Consider the following 22,827-nt stretch of genomic DNA (forward strand, 5'->3'; position numbering starts at 1 on the left):
TAGCCAGGGTCACACTCAGACATCATTTACGAACAAAGCATTTGTGTTTAGTGAGTCCACCAGATCAGTGTCAATAGGGATGACCAGGGATGTTAAATACACCACGGATTATTCCACACACGCGCTTCTCAGAGTAGGCGTTCCCTAACGGACATATGCAAACAAATGCTAGAAAACGACAATAGGATATGACTAGCTCGTGCTTGGCTCTGCCCATCTCAATTCTCGCTTATTCTCACAATTATTCATTAGTCTTGGGTTAGTTATAAAAAATCTTTGTCTAACCTGTTTACAAACGGAAAAGAACTCGCGTGCAGTGTTTTGATTGGCCCTCGTGTTTTCCAAACCGGAAATGGCATCCGTTCGGAATTGACAGCACTCCCGAAGATGGCGGGGGTGTTTGAGGTGGAGGTTGATGGTGTAGAACACGATCATGGACTCGGACATCACGATGAACCAAATCAGGTTAGGGTACATGTGTTACCGTTGTAGAATCCGAAAACAACGAACAGCGTGAATTGTAAAGTGCTCACATTGCGTTGCAGCCAATATGGACTAGACCTGCCTCTTGCACCGGCTAGTGAACGTCACAAGATGTTAGCTTTGCTAGTTAACTTCCCAGTTCTCTTCCCTTTTAGCTAGACAGGTAGGATGTCATTGAGTGCATTTCTCTATTGAGTGCATTAGGAAACCAAGTAATATTATAGTGCAGTCAGCTAAAACAAACGTACAACTTCAAGGGCCATCATCATCACGCCCTTGTCTTGTACGTGGTAGCTGATAGCTAACGTTAGCTAACTATTTAGCTAGGTTGCTATATAAGTAGCCACAGATAGCTAACTAAATTGATAATTCTGGTTTAGCTGCCCCCAAATTGCTGCCTTTGCTTGACAACCCGTTTCCTATTGCAATAGCATCAATGATGTAGCAGTAGCTAGTACTCATTAGATGTCACGCCATGTAATAGCTGATGTGGCAGACAGAGTCAAAGGTCATCTAGTTGACGCATAATCCATCTTCTGTCCTGGTAGCCTGAGCTCTCTAAAAACTGTTTTGGACCAAAGGCTAGTTAGTGTTCTCACCATTTAGCTATAATGGATAGAAACCGTGCCTATGCTCTTTGTTGGCCAGCAGTGTTCATCCCTTTTAGTATTCACATGTCTGTCCACTACCAACAGCCTCCCAACCCACATGATCAGAATACAGACTGATTTAAAATTACTATTTTTGATGCAATAATTGTAGTTTGTAGATATATTGTTTAATTCAGAGGTTCTATGTGACTGTATTTGCATGTAGATTTCTAACTAATTGATTTAGAAGCATTTGGAATAATTGTGAATGTCTGTTTGGTTTGTTTTCACTTTAGGTCGATTTGTCCCATCTGTCACCGGAGGAGAAGTGGAGGTCAGTCTCTTCCCAATTATTCATTCTGACTGCAAATTAGATTTACAGTTGAAGTCGGAAGTTTACATACACCTTAGCCAAATACATTTAAACTCAGTTTTTCACAATTCCTGTCATTTAATCCTAGTAAAAATTCCCTGTCTTAGGTCAGTTAGGATCACCACTTAATTTTAAGAATGTGAAATGTCAGAATAATAGTAGAGAGAATGATTTATTTCAGCTTTTATTTCTTTCATCACATTCCCAGTGGGTCAGAAGTTTACATACACTCAATTAGTATTTGGTAGCATTGCCTTTAAATTGTTTAACTTGGGTCAAATGTTTCGGGTAGCCTTCCACAAGCTTCCCACAATAAGTTGGGTGAATTTTGGCCCATTCCTCCTGACAGAGCTGGTGTAACTGAGTCAGGTTTGTTGGCCTCCTTTCTCGCACACGCTTTTTCAGTTCTGAAATCACAAATGTTCTATAGGATTGAAGTCAGGGGTTTGTGATGGCCACTCCAATACAGTGACTTTGTTGTCCTTAAGCTATTTTGCCACAACTTTTGAAGTATACTGGGGGTCATTGTCTATTTGGAAGACCCAATTGCGATCAAGCTTTAACTTCCTGATTGATGTCTTGAGATGTTACTTCAATATATCCACAATTTTATTTCCTCTTGATGCCATCTATTTTGTGAAGTGCACCAGTCCCTCCTGCAGCAAAGCACCCCCACAACATTATGCTGCCACCCCCGTGCTTCATGGTTGGGATGGTGTTCTTTGGCTTGCAAGCCTCCCCCTTTTTCCTCCAAACATAACGATGGTCATTATTGCCAAACAGTTCTATTTTTGTTTCATCAGACCAGAGGACATTTCTCCAAAAAGTACGATCTTTGTCCCCATGTGCAGTTGCAAACCGTAGTCTGGCTTTTTTATGGCGGTTTTGGAGCAGTGGCTTCTTCCTTGCTGAGTGGCCTTTCAGGTTATGTCGATATAGGACTCGTTTTACTGTGGATATAGATACTTTTGTACCTGTTTCCTCTTGAATCTACACCAGGTCCTTTTGTGTTGTTCTGGGATTGGTTTGCACATTTCGCACCAAAGTACGTTAATCTCTAGGAGACAGAACACGTCTCCTTCCTGAGCGGTATGACGGATGCGTGATTCCATGGTGTTTATACTCGCGTACTATTGTTTGTACAGATGAACGTGGTACCTTCAGGCATTTGGACAATTCTCGCAAGGAGGAACCAAACTTGTGGAGGTCGACACATTTTTTTTCTTAGGTCTTGGCTGATTTCTTTTGCTTTTCCCATTATGTCAAGCAAAAAGGCACAACGTTTGAAGGTAGGCCTTGAAATACATCCACAGGTACACTTCCAATTGACTCAAATGATGTCAATTAGCCTATCAAAAGCTTCTAAAGCCATGATGTAATTTTCTGTAATTTTCTGTATTTTTTAAAGGCACAGTCAACTAAGTGTATGTAAACTTTTGACCCACTGGAATTGTGATACAGTGAGTTATAAGTGAAATAATATGTCTGTAAACAATTGGAAAAATTACTTGTCATGCACAAAGATGTCCTGACCAACTTTCCAAAACTATAGTTTGTTAACAAGAAATGTGTGGAGTGGTTGAAAAACAAGTTTTAATGACTCCAACCTAAGTGTATGTAAACTTCCGACTTCAACTGTTCGTCACAAAAGTTAAGTCAGGTTCAACATTATCTTGTTTTGATGCAGTCAGGATTTTTGATGCACTGTAGAGCCCTTAGTTTATCAATGTTTCCTACCAATGGAAACTAGAATGAATGTAACTATTATAAGAATCTATCCAGATACTTAGTGAATGATCATATTGGATACCCAGGCCTGAGCACTAGGTTGATTGTAGTATGTGTGTGTGTGTGTGTTCATAGGTTGGAGCATGCCAGGATGCATGCAAAACACAAGGGTCATGAGGCCATGCACGCTGAGATGGTGCTGATCCTCATTGTCACCCTGGTCATCGCCCAGCTGGTCCTTGTGCAATGGAAACAGAGGCACCCCAAGTCCTACAATGTAAGACACACAGACAATCTCTCCCACACACTGCACAGTCATGCACAGTCATGCTCACTCAGACACATAAACACACGCTGGCTTGCGTGCAGAAGAGGAAGCTCACAGCATGTCCTGCAAATACCTGCAGGCAAATAATCCAAATCACAGTTCACGTACTGTACAGACAAAACGTCCACAGACCAGCTTCTTCAACTCTACACAGTCTGGTTCTCTGGGTTATTCAGCCTCAAATTGAACTATAAGTGTCTGTGTGCGTCTGTACTTTAAAATGTGTGTTCTCTTCTAGCTGGTGACTCTGTTCCAGATGTGGGTGGTTCCTCTGTACTTCACCACCAAGCTTCACTGGTGGAGGTTCCTTGTCACGTGGTTCATCTTCTCTGTGGTCACTGCATACGTTACCTACCGGGCCACACGTAAGCCACTGGAGTGCACTACGCCTAGGTAAGGCCCCATACACAAGGCCAAGTAGTGTCTACACACACTCATTTGACCTGCCAACATGCACGCATTTTGCGTACCAACTACGCAATTCTCTGTCCATGTACAAGGTCCGAGTTAAAAGTATGCAGAAATGAATAGGGCCTTATTTTTTTAAATGTTTTAAAATCCACTGAGTAAATCTAACATGGATCCTGATTCCCGAGCTGCAACACAGACATGTACGGAGTTTGTGTCAACGGACATGGAGATTAATACATTATTTGACGTAGATACCCCGTGTCTGCCCCTCCTCCTGTTTGTTGTGATGCTGAGTTTGCCGACTGTCAGCTGTACGTAAACACATGGACAAATCCATTTTTGACTCTGTGTGTTGTGGAAAGGTAAACACTAATCACTAAAAAATTAAATATAAATACGAAAAGTAACTGGTCGCATTTGAGCGAGTGTGATATACATTTAATTCTGCGTCCCGTTCGTTGTATTTTACGAGGATCACGCAACCTGATAGACTGTAACTGTAAGCAAAAAAGTATCAAGTTAAAAAAGTAAAAGTATAATCCAAAATAAATCTAAACATCTCGACATGAAATGGAGTCTGGAGTTTAGAAGATGAAGAATGAATGAGTGTTTGGTATTAGCTATAGAGGCAATGCTTCTAAAATACCTTTCCACTAGATTTGAGATTTGATCAATTTCTAAAATCTGAAATGATGTATACAATAGGCACCTTTACATAGGCTGAAACGGCAGACTCTTCTAGTGAACAGTGTTCAGATCCTCTTGGCTCTAGCCTACTTAAGCTTTGTGTAGCCAGTTTGCGGTCTGTGTCATTGCGCTCGTTTGTTTTAGTTTTTATGTTTTCAAATTATTTTGCTTCTAGTGTTGATTAGGAACCGTGTTTAAAAAGCCAATACTTGTGAGCTGGCCCTAGTGATTGGCCCTGTTTGAGAGGTGACAAGCGTTCCTCTACTTTAGAGACTAAACTTGGGGGCATGTGCTAAGAAAAACATTAGGGGAAAGAGAACCCCAATTCGGCGAGGGCTATGCGTGCGAGTTTAAGCTCCAATTTGCCAATTGCGTCTAGCACTCTAAAAAGTTGGCAGGTCTGGATACCTCATAATATACAGAATGCCTAGGTGATGCATGATTAAACGGTCATGGTAAGAGGTCAAAGCCTCAAACCCAACCTGTCTTGCAGTAAGTGCTACTTTAGTCAGAGAACGGATCTATGTCTCTTCACATTCACCTCGGTTAGCTGAAATATGTCTGAATGTTCACTTGTGTCTGTGGACAGGCTGGTCTACAAATGGTTCCTCCTCCTCTACAAGATCAGCTATGCCACAGGGATAGTGGGCTACTCTGTCGTCATGTTTACACTGTTTGGCATCAACTTGATATTTAGGTAAGTTCTAGTTACTTCTTGGAACAATTGTGTATTTATGGACAATACTCGTGGTTAACAAGGATCATCCTTGTGTTGTTAGTCATTTTATCTCAGAATCTTTTAAATACGTTTTGATTTATAGAAGTGGCGCCAGAGCTTTATTTGAGAAGTTGTAACGTTTTAATCATGTTAATAGTGTTGATATTGCTGTTTATTTTCAGAATAAAGCCAGAGGACGCAATGGATTTTGGTGTGTCCTTGCTGTTCTATGGTCTGTACTATGGTGTCCTGGGTAGGGACTTTGCTGAAATGTGTGCAGACGTCATGGCATCGACAGTGGGGGTAAGTATCCAGGGCCTATCAAGTTGATAGTTGTTTAACATTATTTGTTGTAAAGGCTGTGAATCTGTCCAGCAACATTACATTGTATCTCTGTCTGTCCCTGTCTTCTCTAGTACTACAGTGCGTCTGGAATGCCCACCAAGCACCTCTCTGACAGTATCTGCGCTGTGTGTGGCCAGCCCATTCTGGTCGACGTCAGCGAGGAGGGAATCATCGAGAACACCTACAGACTATCCTGCAACCATGTGTATCCTTTATCATCTAAGAAATAGTCTCTAGATAAATATGCATGTTGGAGCGTGATGTTGTGGTAGAACTGGTTTGTCTGTTGCATAAAAGCTGTAACTGTCAATCTGTCATGGAAAACGTGGTGTACGAACACAAAAGCCAAAGGGAAATTGACTGAACAAACATGCGCATGTGATGTGACTGTTGAACATCAGTAACACTGTACCATGTGCCCATCACACTTCCTGTTTCTATAAATAATGGTGCCCTATGTCGTCTCCTGTAATGATTCCCTGTAATAGTCTTCCATGAGGTGAATTGTCACATGTTTTATGGCATTTGTGGTTTCTATGTTCACATTGATGAAGTCATATTTTAATAGCTTACTGGTCTGAGCTTACTGATATGGTTATTACAGTGTGCCACAGGATAGTAGGAAAAAAACGTCCAGTATTCTGTATTTTACCAAGCAGTGAGCTATGCCTACAGCATTTGACCAGATATGACCTAAAGTCATATTTGGCCATATTTTGCAGTTATTCTCATGTTTTGTTTTAGGGTTGAATACACCACACCTCCACCTTATACCTGGCTCCTTAACTCTCTCTGCCTCAGATTCCATGAGTTCTGCATACGAGGATGGTGCATCGTGGGAAAGAAGCAGACATGCCCGTACTGTAAAGAGAAGGTGGACCTGAAGAGAATGTTCAGTAACCCGTATCCTTTGCTCTTCTGCTCTCATGAGGGTTTGATGTCTAATATGTTTCTCTATCATATTGTGTATGTCTCTATCTTTTGCTTTCATGTTGCAATTTGTCTCAGTCATTGTGACTCATTGTTTCTGTTGGTTAGCACGACAGGGGGTCACACAGTACAGAGGGTCACAGTACAGAGGTTGTTAGTTTCACTCTGCTTGACCATGATGGGAATAGGTTGTGTTGCTTATAATTGCTGCAGTTTTGGGAAGTTTACGCTGTTGTTGTTCATGGGAACTTTAACCTACATTTACATGTAAACACAAACTGGAACAGGACATTATGGGAAGGGTGGCTTTATGGGACAGATGTGGCTTTGTCTCCATGGAGACACATTGAGTTATTTAACCCAGTTCCTGTTAGCGGCTGTAGAAACTGTCAACATTTAGTAGCTGCTGCCTCTTCTGCTTTAGAGGTGACACATCGTGTTACCAAGGGAAACACGCAATACACCTCCCAAATCCTTTCTTGACAACATAGCATACATATTTAATTTCACACACTTTTAATTAAAACAACACCCTAGGGCGAAGAGATTTTTCCTATGGTTTTAAAAAGGGTAGGATATAGTTATTGGAAGATGTTATTGTCCATTCTCCACTATCAAGCCTGATTCTATTAAGGTCCTGAAAGATATCACAATATATTATCACAGACTGGATATGTGAATTGGTTTGGTTTGGGGGTGGGATCGTCACTTGTTTATATCTCCTTGACCCATAATATGAAGCTGGGAGAAGCCACATGTCATGTATGGACAACTCCTGGACTGGCTCCGCTACCTTGTTGCTTGGCAACCCGTAATCATTGGACTTGTGCAAGGCATCAACTATATCCTGGGCCTAGAGTGATCTGGGAAAGTGGAGGAGAGGGACACACAAGCCGTATGGAGAAGATACTGCACTGGTCTGACTGAGGGAGACTTGGAGGCCTCACCATGGACTCTACGAACATCTATTATAAACTGTGTCTATACCTGTACTATTTGTATAGATTTATAGGCACATGGTATCTGTATTTAAGATTTATTTGAATTTTACAAGTAATCTGGGTTTAGATGTCGGTTTCATTTTTGTTTAGTCAGTCGCAACTAAACCAAATGCAGTGTACATTTCTTAGCTTAGTAAAATGGTTTTTTCATGGAGATGCTTTTTCCCAAAATAATTTGTCTTAACTTTTCTTGTTGATATTTGTTGGATTCTATGGCAATGAGTAGTTAACACTGCTCAGATGAATGAGTGGAGCATTGTAGAGTGACAGTCGTTTTGTGTGTTAAATCTGCGCCTTTTGTTAGTGAAGGTCCTGGTTGAATGTGGCTGCTGGGGGGGAGAGTTTCTGGTTCCTCAGGAGCACTAGTCTCAGACATTGTATCCTATCCTACTACAGTCATATTTTTAAGAAGGGCACTGCTTTCTCCAATATACCCTCCTCACGCCTCCCTCAGATGGCCTCTCCTGTCTGTATTCAGCCCAGATGGCTCTCCAGGAACAGATACTGTAAAAGACAGTGTTTGCAAGAAGGTGAATAACATTTGATCATTTTGGTTGGGTTTACTTTCTTGTCATGTTTTTGTTCTGTTAATAAACGTGACACAGTCAAGATCAGGTTTAGACATTTACTTAATTTAGACCTGATTTACTAGAATAGCCCATGACCTGGGGGATTTTGTATATACCTTCCTGTATGTCTATTTCTGGGAAAGAAACTTACCAGACTGAAACCACTGGATCAGGATTGGGGGTCGCCCACTGAAATATTGTGTTGTCAGTTCTGTGAGAAAATACAGCATGTTAAAAAAATATTTGTCTGTATTCAACCCCAGTATTTCACATTTGTTAAATGATTCATGTTCATGTGTTAAATGAATCACACTTCATATTATGCTTATGATTTAGGACGCATGATGAACATGACTTGATTGTGTCAAAAGCCATCCTATTCAGTCTGCCATAAATGAGCATAACTTGCGCACAGGGAATTCCCTGTGTGTGTCAGAGTGCATGTTTATTTAGGGTGGGTGGTTGAGGAAGTGATTGTGTATATATAGTAAGTACATGAGGTAGTGTTGTTAGAACCAGCATTTGTTGACCATCTCACAGCAGTCAGACAGAAGCCCAGTATGAAGTTAACAATTTCTCTCACAGGTAAGCGATCTAACATTCTCACACACACCTTCACTGATGTATGTTGACTATGGGTATATGATTACTTTCTGCTGCATGTGTATCTACATTTCTGTGTCTGTGTGCCTGTTACGCAAAGGCTTAGGGTGTGCTCTATCTCTTCACTACAGCTTTCATGGGATTTTTCTGGGTCCTGCCCTCAGAGGTCTCTACAGGTGTGTGTGTGTCTATCTGCCTGCCTACAGGATTTTTCAACATTTCATAATGTCTCTAACATCAATTGTTATTGTCTAGATAACACACAGGTGCCATCTCCCAGAATTATCCAGCCCATAAGGTCCAGAATAGGAGCAGTTCTAGGTAAGGAATTCTGCTATCTCACAGTTTTTATTAAAATGGTAATATCAATCATGGCCATGGATACTCTGAAGTGTTTATAATCACAGAACCCCTAGTCTTTACCACCGAGATTTAGAACTTGGGTTCTGGGTGTATGGTCTGATAATTATATTCTGGTGTAGATAAGGACCAGTTTTTGTCAAACAGGATGTGCTTGTCATACACAGGAAAGCGGTTGGTTATTGAATGTAAAGCAGACCCAGGCCTTCCTGATGAATTTGCCCTTGTCTACTGGCTGGTCAACGGCACATTCCCAGATGTAGCCTCCACTGATGGCAGAGTATCAGAAACAGAAGAGTAAGTACTGGGGTTTGCATCACATGCAGACATTATTGGAAGCTTTGAAACCTATGCCAAACCATGACTCTTACACGCGTAGAGTAGGCAAAGTGTTCTGTTCAGCTCTTGTACTATATAATATGTGGAAGGAGTGTTGGCTAAGTGTTATAAATGTGTTGGTTTCAGGTCAGTTTCGGAGGACGGCAGGGTGATCCAGAGGAGTCTGGTGTTTAAGAACGTGACTGCAGAGGACTTCAGGTCCACCTTTACCTGTGTGATAAATAGCCCAGCTGGGCTTGACCAAAGGACTTTCACACTAGCCAATCACAAGGCTCTATTTCCCCCTCCTTCACCCACTCCCAAAACCGAGGAGAGAACAATGAGAAAAGACACAGGAAAAAGGATCACAGCAAAACACACCAGCAAGAAATGAGAAGACGGATGAACTTAATCCACTCATGTATCATCCATAGTTAAGTGAAAAAGACAATGAACACTTATTGACAACAATCCCTTCTATTGCTGTATATCGTGGCAATAGTCAAGTATGGATTATAATGCAATAATCTAGAGGATTAAAAAAAAAACTGACGACTAAGAAAAGATGGATGAAAAAGAATACATTAAAATTGTGACATACACATTTATTTAATGAACTGACTCTCACAACTGTAACCTAGGTTAAAGACAATTTAGTTCAAGGGAACTTCTCTTCATCTACTGTTATTCTTTCACATCTCTGTTAGAAATGGATTAGGTTTTGTTTTATCATGACAAAGCAACACCGTACATGTCATGGAAGTAGGCAGCCATTGCAAATAAGATTGCACCATGTCATTTGTGTAAACCTTGTAAACACATCCCAATCATTGATAAGTGTGTTTACATTAGCTCACTATTTATGTAAAGCATCATAGTGACAATGTTATATTTTGTGTATAGTCGATACATGTGTAATGGCCTATAAATATACATTTTCAATAGCTTAATTGGTTTCATACGTCCCTTTGACTCTTATTTTGATAACCCCTCACTGTAGCCCAGTGACCTCACTTCCTCTCTTAGTAGTATAGTGTACTGCTACTGCCACCTTGTGGCTGCTTTTCACATTACAGATTTGCACTTTTCCACAGTTATTACTTTTTTGTCACAAAGCAACCCTGAAGTATCCATATGTTTCTTCCCCAATTCCCTTAACCTAACAACAATCTTTGTCTTTATAAATACTGTCATCAGAGTATTACCAGTCAGTGGTTATTCACAAAGTTAGAGTGGCTGTGGCTGTGAGCTTCAGCACCAACCCCTAGCAATTTTAGACAGCACTGCAGGTTGGCGTTCTGTCAGGGTGATGGTTCTTCTTTTTGATGATGGAGGCTGTCCTCAGAGACTGATGAGCACTTGCTCTTATTGGGAAGGAAGCGTTGCAGCAGCTCTGATTGGCATTCAGGGCTATGCTCAAGAGGAAGCGCAGGTAGACGTCCAGGTTTCCATCGGGGCTCTGCAGGCTCCTCTCTATGGCACTGCAGACTGGGGTTCTTGAACATGAGTGAGAACATGCTTTTCAGCGGCTGCTCCAGGATGTTCTTTCCTGTGCACCTCCAGATGAGGAACACAGAGGGCAGCCGGGTATTCCTGGATGGTGGGGTGGATGAAGGTCTGGACCTTCTCCTGGTACATGACAAACTGCTCGATCAGGAACTCAATGCACAGGCCACTCTTAGTGACAGCCTCAGCGACCTCCACCCCACAGTCATTCCAGGTGGCCTTGCCAATGACCATCTGGTTCTTCTCGAGCATTGTGAAGGCCAGCTTGCCCAGCTTCATCAGAAAGTCCCTCTCCTCTTCTGGGGTGTGAGAGGCCGAGCCCCTGGCTCCACGCACACGCAGGTGCACCAAGAGCAAGTGGGTGTACATCAGGGTCAGCCCCTTGGGCAGCTCTACATCCGGCCCCTTCTCCCTGAACGTGCGCTGGAATAGTCTGCACACCACCCAGCAGAACATGGGCAGATGGCACATGATGTGGAGGGTCCTGCAGGAGGTCAGGTGGGCGATCACCGTATCAGCCTGCGCCAGGTCCTCAAATCTCCTCCTGAAGTACTCCTTCTGTTCGTCAGTGAAGCCAAGCACCTCCAACACTTGGTACACAGCTTCTGGGGGCAGGACACTAGAGGTGAGTGGGCGGGAGATGATCCAGAAGGAGGAGGGGAGCAGGTTGCCCCTGATCAGGTTGGTCAGCACCACATGCATCATGGCCAGCTCGGTGCTATCACACCAAGTCTGTGCGGTGATGGATGAGGGCGTGGATGATCTCCAGAAGGCAGGTCTTTAGGTCCAGCATGAGGTTGAGCTCTTTGAAGGGAGGGCAGTGGGAACAGGAAGTAGACATGCTTGTGCTTCCGCTCCTCAGCCCAGTCCATAATGAACTTCTGCACAGCCACAGACTTCCCCACCCCGGCGATGCCATTGGTGACTACAGACCTGACATGCTTCTCATAGATCATATTGGGGTCAAATATTTGCCTGCAGGTGATCAGCTTCTCCTTGTGATTGGTGGACAACTTGTAAATCTTTCGGACATCGTGCTGGATATTAGGCCCAGCGTTGGCCTCGTCTGTTATGTAGAGATCATTATAGATACTGTCAAAGGCCTTATGCTCTCCCTGCTGGGCAAAGCCCTCGTGTATACTGCTCTACTTCCTCAGCAGAGTACGTCTCAGCTCATAATGCACCTCATCTGCACAGAGAAAATAGGGGGAAAGGAGAATAAAGGCACAATCTAGTATATTTCTCCTGTTCAATGGCCATTTCAAATACAGATATGCATGCATCTGTTGGTCACAGATACCGTAAAAAAAAGGTAGAGGCGTGGATCAGAAAACCAGTCAGTATCTGGTGTGACCAAAATGTTCCTCATGCAGCACGACACATCTCCTTTGCATAGAGGTGATCCGGCTGCTGATTGTGGCCTGTGGAATGTTGTCCCTCTCCTCTTCGATGGCTGTGCGAAGTTGCTGGATATTAGCGGGAACTGGAACACACTGTCGTACACGTCAACCCAGAGCATCCCAAACATGCTCAATAGGTGACATGTCTGGTGAGTATGCAGGTCATGGAAGAACTGGGACATTTTCAGCTTCCAGGAAGGGTGTACAGATCCTTATGACATGGGGCCGTGCATTATCATGCTCAAACGTGATGGCGGCGGATGAATGGCACAACAATGGGCTTCAGGATCTCGTCACGGTATCTCTGGGCATTCAAATTGCCATCGATAAAATGTAATTGTGTTTGTTGTCCGTAGCTTATGCCTGCCCATACCACAACCCCACTGCCATCATGGGGCACTCTGTTCAGAATGTTGACAACCACAAATCACTCGCCCACAGGATGCCATACAAGGTGTCTGCGGTTGTGAGGCCGATTGGACGTACAGCCAAATTCTCTAAAATGACGTTGGAGGCGGTTTATGGTAGATAAATAAACATTAAATTCTCTGGCCACAGATCTGGTGGATATTTCTGCAGTCAGCATGCCAATTGCCCGCTCCCTCAACTTGAGACATCTGTGGCATTATGTTGTGCCTTTTATGGTCCACAGCACAAAGTGCACCTGTGTGATGATCATGCTGTTCATTCAGCTTCTTGATATGCGACACTTGTCAGGTAGATGGATTATCTTGGCAAAGGCAAAATGCTCACTGACAGGGATGTAAACCAATTTGTGTACAATATCTGAGAGAAATAAGCTTTTTTTTGCGTATGGAACATTTCTGGGATATTTTATTTCAGCTTATGAAACATGACACCAACACTTTACATGTTGCGTTGATATTTTTGCTCAGTGTATATTACATTCATCAAATAAAATAAAGATGTGCATACTTCTTTTGCAAACGTCCCTGGGGAAGTCAGCCAGGCGCTTGAGGCCCATGTCCTTTGACAGGGCCTTGGTGAGCTGCAGGGCCACTTCTAGGTCATAATACTCCAGCAGCCTGTCCACCAAGTCACCATGTCCATGCCCTGGGGAGGAGCACTGAACAACAACTCTGGGTAACGCTTCCACAGCAGGATCTTAAACTTCCTCAGATCATCCTTCCCCAGTGTCTTCCTGGTGGCCTGGGAACCACAGAACGAAATAAAATGAAGAGAAAAGAAGAGCAATTCTCTAACTCATCAACTCAATTCTTATTGACATTTGTGCCTGAACATACAGTACATCAGCCTACCTTGAAGGTGAAATCTACAGTCAGGGCAGGGTGCCTCTTCTCATCTGGGTTTTTGATCAGCTCTGGTCTTGGAGGAAGTTCCACTGCAAGAAACTTTGAGACCTAGAGAGGTAGTGGGAGATGAAACTACTACACATACTGGTGCATGAGCCTAAACATAGATATGACCATTTTGTAAACAAATGGACATACATCCACATTATATTCCCACTAAACCCAGGAACAAATACTCACATAAACATATACATAATTAAACCATAAAAACACACTTAAACATAGTTTGCATCCTGTCTGTGACTGATCAAACATGGAGGACTGTTCTTACTTCCTGTTTCTGGTCTCACAGTCAACTGTCCACAGAGTAGCAGCTGGAGTAAGACTCTGTTCTTTGCGGCTGGACTCTGTACATAGAACATCACATGGACAATGATCGAGCCCTTTTCACATCATGCCTACCGAACACACACTAAATATCAATGATTGAGGATTGATGATGAAAGGATCATCAAACAGGAAACATTACTGTGGACACGTGACATGCGCCGTGTACATGGGTCTCAGGCCATTGCCCAGGTCGGGTCTCCTTTCAGGCACATAGAAAGCCTCCTCTCCCTCATCAGACACTAAGATACTACTTCTTCCTCAGCCAGACACCCCCTCTCCAAATGGAAAAGTGACATCTGATATTGTGCCCCTCAATCATGTTCCATCATGTCAGCCCCTCACCCTACCATCCTGGAGAACCTCAGGAGTACAGGTTCAGGGTCACAGTTCAAAGTCTGAAGTCAATGGCTACTTGACCAGTGCCAGACAGCACACACCTGTGGTTGTAAAAAATAAATAAACACACCTGTAGATGAAGGTTAAATATTGACGATAGATGAAATGCATGTAAATGACAGACTTGTTGCTACTTGCGTGTAGGCCTCTCTTACCATGAAGAAATTCAGAAATACCAACGTTTTCTGTTTCAGGTGAGCTTGTTTGGAAACCTCTCTGCTACTAAATGCACTTTTTGTCTCACGTAAACCGATTCAATTGACTAAAACATCATATTTATTCATTCAAAATACACATAACACAACACTAGGGACAAAAATAATAACTCAAATGTCACAGTTCAAATTCTACATATTTGTCTAGACTAGAGACAAGGCAGTACAAAGATTTAGGTCCGACAAAGACGAAACTGTAATAGGCTACGTTCACTTTCAAAGATGCCTCCTACTCAGGGTTGCCAAGTCCAGTTGAAATTTCTAGCTCAATGATCTATCAAAACCCGCTCACGAAGCCTGAAAACTAGCCCAACATTTTGTTTTCGCAGCAAGAGAGGAGCTGCCACATTTATTTTATGAACCCTTCATCCATAAGGTTGTCAAGCATTTTAAGAATGAAATCTAAGTAATTTCTAACGACATAGGCTAAGAAGCTACATTTGGTTTTCCATCAAAATAGTAATGATTGAGAGGTTAAAAATTAAAAATATGTTGCAAGAGAAAATATAATTTGCCCTTAACTCGCCAGATAATTTTCCGTCAATGGATGTCGAGTTAACTTGTTTTGACTGCTATGATTAAGCAACAAGGCCTGAGGAGGTGTGGTATATGGCCAATATACCATGGCTAATTGTTGTTCTTAGGTCACAGCCCTTAGCCGTGGTACAGTGCATTCAGAAAGTATTCAGACCCCTTCCCTTTTCCCACATTTTGCTACGTTACAGAGCAAAAACCAAGCCACGAGGTCGAAGAAATTGAGCCCCAAGACAGGATTGTGTCGAGGCACAGATCTCAGGAAGGGTAGCAAAAAATGTCTGCAGCATTGAAGGTCCCCAAGAACACACTGGCCTCCATCACACTTAAATGGAAGAAGGTTGGAACCTCCAAGACTCTTCCTAGAGCTGGCCGCCTGGCAAAACTGAGCAATCGGGGGAGAAGGGCCTTGCTCAGGGAGGTGACCAAGAGCCCGATGGTCACTCTGACAGAGCTCCAGATTTCCTCTGTGGAGCTGGGAGAAACTTCCAGAAGGACAACCAACTCTGCAGCACTCCACCAATCAGGCCTTTATGGTAGAATGGCCAGTTGGAAGCCACTCCTCAGTAAAAAGCGCGACAGCACCTAAAGGACTCAGACCATAAGAAACAAGATTATCTGATCTGATAAAACCAAGATTGAACTCTTTGGCCTGAATGCCAAGCGTCACATCTGGAGGAAACCTGGCACCATCCCTACGGTGAAGCATGGTGGTGGCAGCATCATGCTGTGGATATGTTTTTCAGCGCCAGGGACTGAGAGACTAGTCAGGATCGAGGGAAGGATGAACAGAGCAAAGTACAGAGAGATCCTTGATGAAAACCTTCCCCAGAGCGTTCAGGACCACAGACTGGGGCGAAGGTTCACCTTCCAACAGGACAACGACCAAGACAACGCAGGAGTGGCTTCTGGAGTAGTCTCTGAATGTCCTTGAGTGGCCCAACCAGAGCCCGGAATTGAACCCAATCGAATATCTCTGGAGAGACCTGATAATAGTTGTGCAGTGACCCTCCCCATCAGCTTGAGAGGATCTGCAGAGAAGAATGGGAGAAACGCCCCAAACACAGATGTGCCAAGCTTGTAGCCTCATACCCAAGAAGACTCAAGGCTGTAATCGCTGTCAAAGATGCTTCAACAAAGTACTGAGTAAAGGGTCTGAATAGTTATGTAAATATAATATTTTAGTTTAAAAAAATATAGACATTTGCAAACATTTCAAAAAACCTGTTTTTGCTTTGTCATTATGGGTTATTGTGTGTAGATAAGGGATTTTTTTTAAATACATTTTTGAATAAGGCTGTAACGTAACAAAATTTGGAAAAAGACAAAGTCTGAAAATATTCTGAATGCACTATATATATGTGCCTTATTGATATTATAAATGGGTTACCAATGTAATTAGAGCAGTAAAAATACACGTTTTGAAAGTTGGACAGAGAACCTCAACCTCAAACCTCAAAAAACAAATGCTAAGTTATTTTCTGGCAATTGTGCCATTATCATGTGCCAGATGTTAATGTTTTACTTCTTCGGAATCGGTGTCCCTTCCACGGGACGGTTGAGCTAACGTAGCCTAATGCGATTTGCATGAACTTGTAAGTAGCAAGAACATTTCCCAGGACAAAGACATATCTGATATTGGCAGAAAGCTTAAATTCTTGTTAATCTAACTGCACTGTCCAATTTACAGTAGCTTTTACGGTGAACGAATACCATGCTATTGTTTGAGGAAAGTGCACAATTGTGAACAGGAAAAGTTATTAATAAACAAATTAGGCACATTCGGGCAGTCTTGATTTTTTTTTTTTTTTTTACAGAATTACAATGTTTCATTGGATCAGTCAAACTTTGCACATACACTGCTGTCATCTAGTGGCCAAAATCTAAATTGCACCTGGGCTGGAATAATACATGATGGCCTTTCGCTTGCATTTCAAAATGATGGTACAAAAAAATTACAAAAGAACGGTTGTTTTTTTCTTTGTATTATCTTTTACCATATCTATTGTGTTATATGGTCATTCATTCCTTATACATTTCCACAAACTTAAAAAATTGTTTCGTTTCAAATGGTACCAAGAATATGCATATCCTTGCTTCAGGGCCCGAGCTACAGGCAGTCCGATTTGTGTCATTTCAGATGTAATTTTAGGCGAAAATTGAAAAAAAGGGCGGATCCTTAAGAGTACAACCCGTTCTAAATGGCCTACTTGCGAGATTGACTTGCTATTTCAATAGGCGACATTAGAATGCAGTTTATTTAATTAAGCTACCTCTGAGCAAATGTATCTTAAAGCGCTCTAGTATGCTGAATGTAGTTTTCCAGTGCTTTGTCGCCTTTATATCAGTTCTAGCGCGTTAATATCTTTTAAATAAAAAGGGCTGGTAATATGTGTCTCCATAATGAACAATATAAATAGTCTACATACAACTGGTTAAAAAAAATGTCACGACTTGTGAGCTGATCTCCGTGACTCAGCTGTCTGCTGCAGTACTCTCTCAGCCAGTGCTCTCAACACACGCATAAACTCCCGGCCCTGACCCTTCCCACCACTCCCTCGGTAACAGCCTGCTCACTGCCTGATAGTCAGCAGCAGATAGGCGCCTACGACCACATTTTCGGATCAAGCTGGCTAAGTTGGCTAAGAAAAACCAGCAACCCGTGACAAATGTTTTCACCCGTGGCATCGTTTTCAAAGTAGCCCAATTTTGGGAAAACGGCGACATGGCAACCCTGCCTCTACTTCCATGTTCTCACTGGTCGTAGTTAAAGAGACCGCCAAAGGTTAGACCACAGCGTTTCTAAACCCAGAGACGCAACATCGCAAGACTTCCGGGAACGCAGGCCGGGGTTTGAGAAATAATATTTTATCACTTTTCTCGAAAGCTAAAGGCACAATCTAGATTCGAGTCAATGTCTTAAGTAGTTGAACATGCTATTACGCAAACCTTGTGAAAGTGACAAACTGACACGTTTTCATTTTCGTTAAAAACAACTTTATATCAAAGGAGTGCATTTGATTTGATGACATACACATGCGCAGTTTGGCGCGAGACGACCCGATGACGTGATTCTACAAACTTTCCAACCAACGTTGCCATGACGTCGCCGACAAGTATGATCTGGGATCTATTGGAGAAGCAGTTTTAGCCTATCTTCATACTGTGCTGTCTTTGGTTAGATCTTCGAGATACAAAATGTAGTCTGAATCAATTTCATAGTTTACCAGCGAAGACTGGACCTATCCGAGCCGCACAGACTCCTCCACGCGCATCACTGAAGATTGAAGAACAGAGGAAGGTGACAATCGGTGCCCTGTCAACTGTAGCCTAGGGTCGTCACTAGTTACCACAGCCACAAAGTCATAAACCCAAGTTTATCTTAAAATCGGATTTAAGCCTAACCCTAACCCAATCCCAGACCCAGATGCAGTCCAGGAGGTACAGAGTGGCAGGCAGGCTCGAGGTCAGGGCAGGCAAAATGGTCAGGCAGGCGGGTTCAGAGTCAACGCAGGAAAAGATAAAACAAAAAAAAGGGGGAGGACTAGCAAAAGCGTGATGAGACAAAGCAGGCGCACAGAAAAACACACTGGTTGATTTGACAAGGCAAACTGCCAACAGACAAACAGGGAACACGGGAATAAATACTCAGGGACTAATGGGGAAAATGGGTGACACCTGGAGGTGGGTGGAGACAATAACAAAGACAGGTGAAACAGATCAGGGCGTGAAATTCTGTATTACTTTAGACTGTTGGTCAACTCTACCAGTTCACCAACACCCTGCTTTAACTAAACATTTAAATGTCATAACCTTGTATGTGCTAATTTTGTAGACTCTCATAAAGTCTGTTCTGGTCATTTTTCTACTCCCCAAAAATGTATAAAAATGAATGAAAATTAAAGAATGCTGACACCAGCAAAAATATGATTTCCCCCTCCAGACATGAGCCTGTAACAACGGTTAATGTAATAACACAAGTTTCTGAAATAACTTTTATCTTTGTATTAACATTTAGATTTGTTATGTAATAAAACCGGTAGGGCAGCACACAATTGGTCCAGCGTTAGGGTTTGGCCGGGGCAGGCCGTCATTGTAAATCAGAATTTGTTCTTAACTGACTTTCCTAGTTAAATAAATGTTAAATATAAATAAAAAATGTAATAGCATCCCGGCTTAACGTAATACAATGTTGAACGGTTAACATAATAATGTTTTCTGCTAAATGTAATATTACATTAATGGGTGGTTATTACATGAACTGATGAGTAACAACTTTTTTTGATGAATATTGTTATAACTTCAACCAATCATGTAATAACATACCAAAATCAATATTTTGATGTACTACTTTCCTCAATTTGATGCACATACTACCACCCACTGCCAATTACAACACAAGCAAACTCATGCACATCATACAGGAATACTCACACGAGACACTCACAAGCACACATTGAAATGTACACACATAAGCACACATTGAAATGTACACCCATCAGTGTCACATATCAGTTTGCAAACAATGTAAAAAAAGAAATAAATCACTGAGTTAATAAAGCCGCATACAAACATGGCCTCTTTTTTGCTTTCTTGAGTAAGGCAGCTCCAAAATGCAGGTGTTTCAGTCTAGCTCAGTGCTTTCTGTGGTGGTGGGGCAGCCAGCGGAAAATACGGAGCGTAGGTGTTAGTAATGTTCTCTAGTTGCTCCATGATTAGCTCAGTGTTCAGTCACTCGTGGGGACAGTACGTCACCGCCAAGTCTAAGGGTAGACCTAGAAAATTCGAGCCCCTTTGGTGCTGCCATAGAGTTACATTAGAAGTCCCCATCCAAGAAGGCTCATGGTCTTTGGCCACAGATAAAATGACATCAATTCACGTTATATCTACAGTAGCTTTGATTGGACTGATCATGTCAACGTCATACTTTCAAAATCTTAGCTAGCATTCATCATCATTAATCAAGTCGACAATCTACTGGCAAATCCTTTTTAACCCATGTCATATGAAGAGAAATAATGAAGAGAAATGATAGATAAAATGTTTCAGTGCACATTGGCCATTGGACATAAACATTACACAACGAGTTGGAAATCGCAAATTCAACAATGAGTGGGTTGGAAGGAATCAGTGACAGTGGCTATCTGTAAGCATTGCAAAGCAATTACTAGCCTGCTATTCAGTGGCATGGCTGTATGGTCCCAAATCTGGTATTAAGTGTCTGTTTTCCAAGTTCAAAATGATAAACATTCATCATTAGCCATGCAGTCAATGAAGCTTGATTTGTGCCACGCTCAAAACAACTGTTAACTCGGAACTGCGAAAACTTGACTTCAGTGAGTTCAAGACAACTGGGAATTCCGGAAAAAACGAGCTCCGCCTGGAAAATAAATACGTTTTGAACGGTTATCCAACTCGGAATTGTAAATCGGAACTCTGGACTCTTTCTAGAGCTACGACCTGAAGATCAATTACATCATCATGATTCAACCTTGAGTTCCTTGTTGTCTTGTTAGCACCATAAATCCAGACAATGCCAGACTTTGATGACAAAATTTGCCCACGAAGAACACCGTGTCACCTTCCTGTTCAAGTGAGCACAGCACAACAAGGTGAGTCCAAAAATGTATTGTATGCTGCTGCATAAATTATGTAATATGCCAGCGAGATTTGTATACTGTAGCTAAGAAAGTAATACTAAGTGTATTTTGTGTAGTAAGCTGTTAGTAGCCCATGTGCCTCACCCTAATAATTTGGTCATTTGACCCCTCTTAATTTTGCCTACTGTTCTGACTTGGTGGTGCACATGTAGCCTATAACCTGTTTTAGAGCAATGTAATCATAACATTTTGTAAGAGATTTCATTGTCTGCCCCCTTTATGTATCCTACGGTTATGACTTGGTGTACAGGTAGAACACTGTAAGAACGGCCCATGTTCTGAATTCTGTCGCTGTACATTTCAAAAGTGCTAAACAAATAGTTATATTGACTACGTCCATCCTAGAAATTACGGATTGCCTCTTATCCACTTGTCGTCCCCTTATGCCATAGTTTGTACACCTCAATTGCCATTAGAAACCACATTTATTGAAGCAAGTCAGCCATATCAGCTATGTTTTTGAAAACGATAGTAAATGTGGCTGAATGAACTGTATTGCTGCCAGACAAGGCTCCGCTGATAGCCAGGTGTAGCATTGGTAAGATGTTGGGACTGCTGTTGGGACAGCTTTGTGTAGGCCCTAACAATTTGTGGACACCGTTTGTCACCGTTATAGTGCAATTAATGTATTGTTTAGTGTTGTGTTGTGTAGAGGCTTTGATGGCATGCATCCTATTTATTTATTTTTTCCCCACCAAGATTTAAATGCAAATCCCTGCATCTTATCTAGGCCCTCTCCCCTTCTACACACCAATGTCACTTGGCTCTGTCATATCCTCACATGGTCTCTCCAATCATTGCTATGCAGATGACACTCAATTAGTTTTCTCCTTCCCGCCTTCTGACACCCAGGTGGTGACATGCATCTCTGCATGCCTGGCAGATATCTCAGCTTGGATGTCGGCCCACTACCTCAAGTTTAACCTCGACAAGACAGAGCTGCTCTGTCCCAAGCCCTGCCCGCTCCAAGACCTCTCCATTACAGTTGACAACTCCAAGGTGTCCCCTCCCAGAGTGCAACATTTTTTGGGGCATCAACCTGGGCAACACCCTGTCATTCAAACATTAAAGCAGTGACTCACTCCTGCAGGTTCATGCTCTAAAACATCCTTAGAGTACGACCCTACCTCACACAAGGAGTGGTTCAGGTTCTAATTCAGGCACTTGTCATTGTCATCTCCCATCTGGCCTACTGCAACTCGCTACTGGCTGGGCTCACCGCTTGTGCCATCAAACCCCTGCAACTTATCCAGAATGCTGCAGCCCGTCTGGTGTTCAACCTTCCCAAGTTCTCCCATGTCACCCCGCTCCTCTGCACACTCCACTGGCTTCCAGTCGAAGCTCGCATCCATTCAAAGACCATGGTACTTGCCTACGGAGCAGCAAGAAGACCTTCCCCTCCGTACCTTTAGGCTATGCTCAAACCCTACACCCCAACCCTAGCACTCCGTTTTACCACCTCTGGTCTCTTGGCCAGTCTAAGGACTTCTCTGTTCTGGCACCCCGATGGTGGAATCAGTTTCCCCCCGAAGTCCCTGCCCATCTTTCAAAAACCTCTTAAACTCTTACACCCCCTCACCCCCCTGTCAAATTCTAACTAATTACTGACTTTGCTGATAGCTACTTTATTGAGAAAAAAATACTTACTATGACTGTGATATGTGGTTGTTCCACCTAGCTCTCTTAAGATTAATACACTAACTGTAATTCGCTCTGGATAAGAGTGTCTGCTAAATTTCTAAAATGTCAAATGTAAAAATGTACCAAACCACACACATGCTCACAAAACACACACACACACACACACACACACACACACACACACACACACACACACACACACACACACACAATTGAATACATCTTTACTCCGGCCGGGACTGAATCTGATCGCCCCTTTTCGTCTATGCACCATTTAAAGGCAATGTTACCCCTGTTGTGAATATCGCTTTCAAAGTAAACACTACATTGCGGATCTTCCACAGTCCGAATTGAATCCTGGCTTTAG

General features: G+C 42.5%; 2 protein-coding genes and 1 pseudogene across 4 annotated transcripts; 2 read left to right on the plus strand and 1 right to left on the minus strand.

Annotated features, from left to right (window-relative positions):
- Positions 1-371: 371 nt before the first annotated feature.
- LOC110537380 (E3 ubiquitin ligase RNF121) lies at positions 372-8,203 on the plus strand. Its single transcript, XM_021623383.3, has 9 exons — positions 372-465; positions 1,370-1,407; positions 3,310-3,451; positions 3,741-3,895; positions 5,190-5,297; positions 5,501-5,621; positions 5,735-5,868; positions 6,465-6,566; positions 7,335-8,203. The coding sequence occupies exons 1-9, from the start codon at positions 388-390 to the stop codon at positions 7,453-7,455; spliced, it is 999 nt and encodes a 332-aa protein (XP_021479058.1). The 5' UTR covers positions 372-387; the 3' UTR covers positions 7,456-8,203.
- Positions 8,071-10,394, plus strand: LOC149979134 (interleukin-1 receptor type 2-like). Of its 2 annotated transcripts, XM_090192199.1 has the most exons (5): positions 8,071-8,748; positions 8,898-8,942; positions 9,022-9,087; positions 9,294-9,423; positions 9,592-10,394. In XM_090192199.1, exons 1-5 carry the CDS (start codon positions 8,724-8,726, stop codon positions 9,836-9,838), a joined length of 513 nt encoding a protein of 170 aa, XP_090048325.1. In that variant the 5' UTR covers positions 8,071-8,723; the 3' UTR covers positions 9,839-10,394. The 2 variants fall into 2 exon arrangements, with proteins under 2 accessions (XP_090048325.1, XP_090048326.1); XM_090192200.1 differs by lacking the exon at positions 8,898-8,942 and having other exon boundaries at positions 8,531-8,748.
- A 112-nt stretch (positions 10,395-10,506) lies between these two features.
- LOC149979135 (NLR family CARD domain-containing protein 3-like) lies at positions 10,507-22,362 on the minus strand (annotated as a pseudogene). Its single transcript, XR_016484776.1, has 4 exons — positions 22,276-22,362; positions 13,631-13,732; positions 13,287-13,520; positions 10,507-12,139 (listed from the first exon to the last, which is right to left on the minus strand). The product of XR_016484776.1 is annotated as an NLR family CARD domain-containing protein 3-like (transcript).
- Positions 22,363-22,827: the final 465 nt, after the last annotated feature.

The sequence above is a fragment of the Oncorhynchus mykiss genome, chromosome 12 (genome assembly GCF_057628025.1).
Source record: "Oncorhynchus mykiss isolate SJ-2025 chromosome 12, ASM5762802v1, whole genome shotgun sequence".
Classification (NCBI taxonomy): domain Eukaryota; kingdom Metazoa; phylum Chordata; class Actinopteri; order Salmoniformes; family Salmonidae; genus Oncorhynchus; species Oncorhynchus mykiss.

Bases quoted from the DNA above. Each gene is read 5' to 3' on its own strand.
- LOC149979134 (XM_090192199.1), top strand. From the start codon at position 8,724: ATGAAGTTAACAATTTCTCTCACAG. The intron at 8,749-8,897 runs GTAAGCGATCTA...TCTTCACTACAG, and splicing joins GTTAACAATTTCTCTCACAG to CTTTCATGGGATTTTTCTGG. The intron at 8,943-9,021 runs GTGTGTGTGTGT...GTTATTGTCTAG, and splicing joins GCCCTCAGAGGTCTCTACAG to ATAACACACAGGTGCCATCT.
- LOC110537380 (XM_021623383.3), top strand. From the start codon at position 388: ATGGCGGGGGTGTTTGAGGTGGAGGTTGATGGTGTAGAACACGATCAT. The intron at 466-1,369 runs GTTAGGGTACAT...TTTTCACTTTAG, and splicing joins ATCACGATGAACCAAATCAG to GTCGATTTGTCCCATCTGTC. The intron at 1,408-3,309 runs GTCAGTCTCTTC...GTGTGTTCATAG, and splicing joins TCACCGGAGGAGAAGTGGAG to GTTGGAGCATGCCAGGATGC.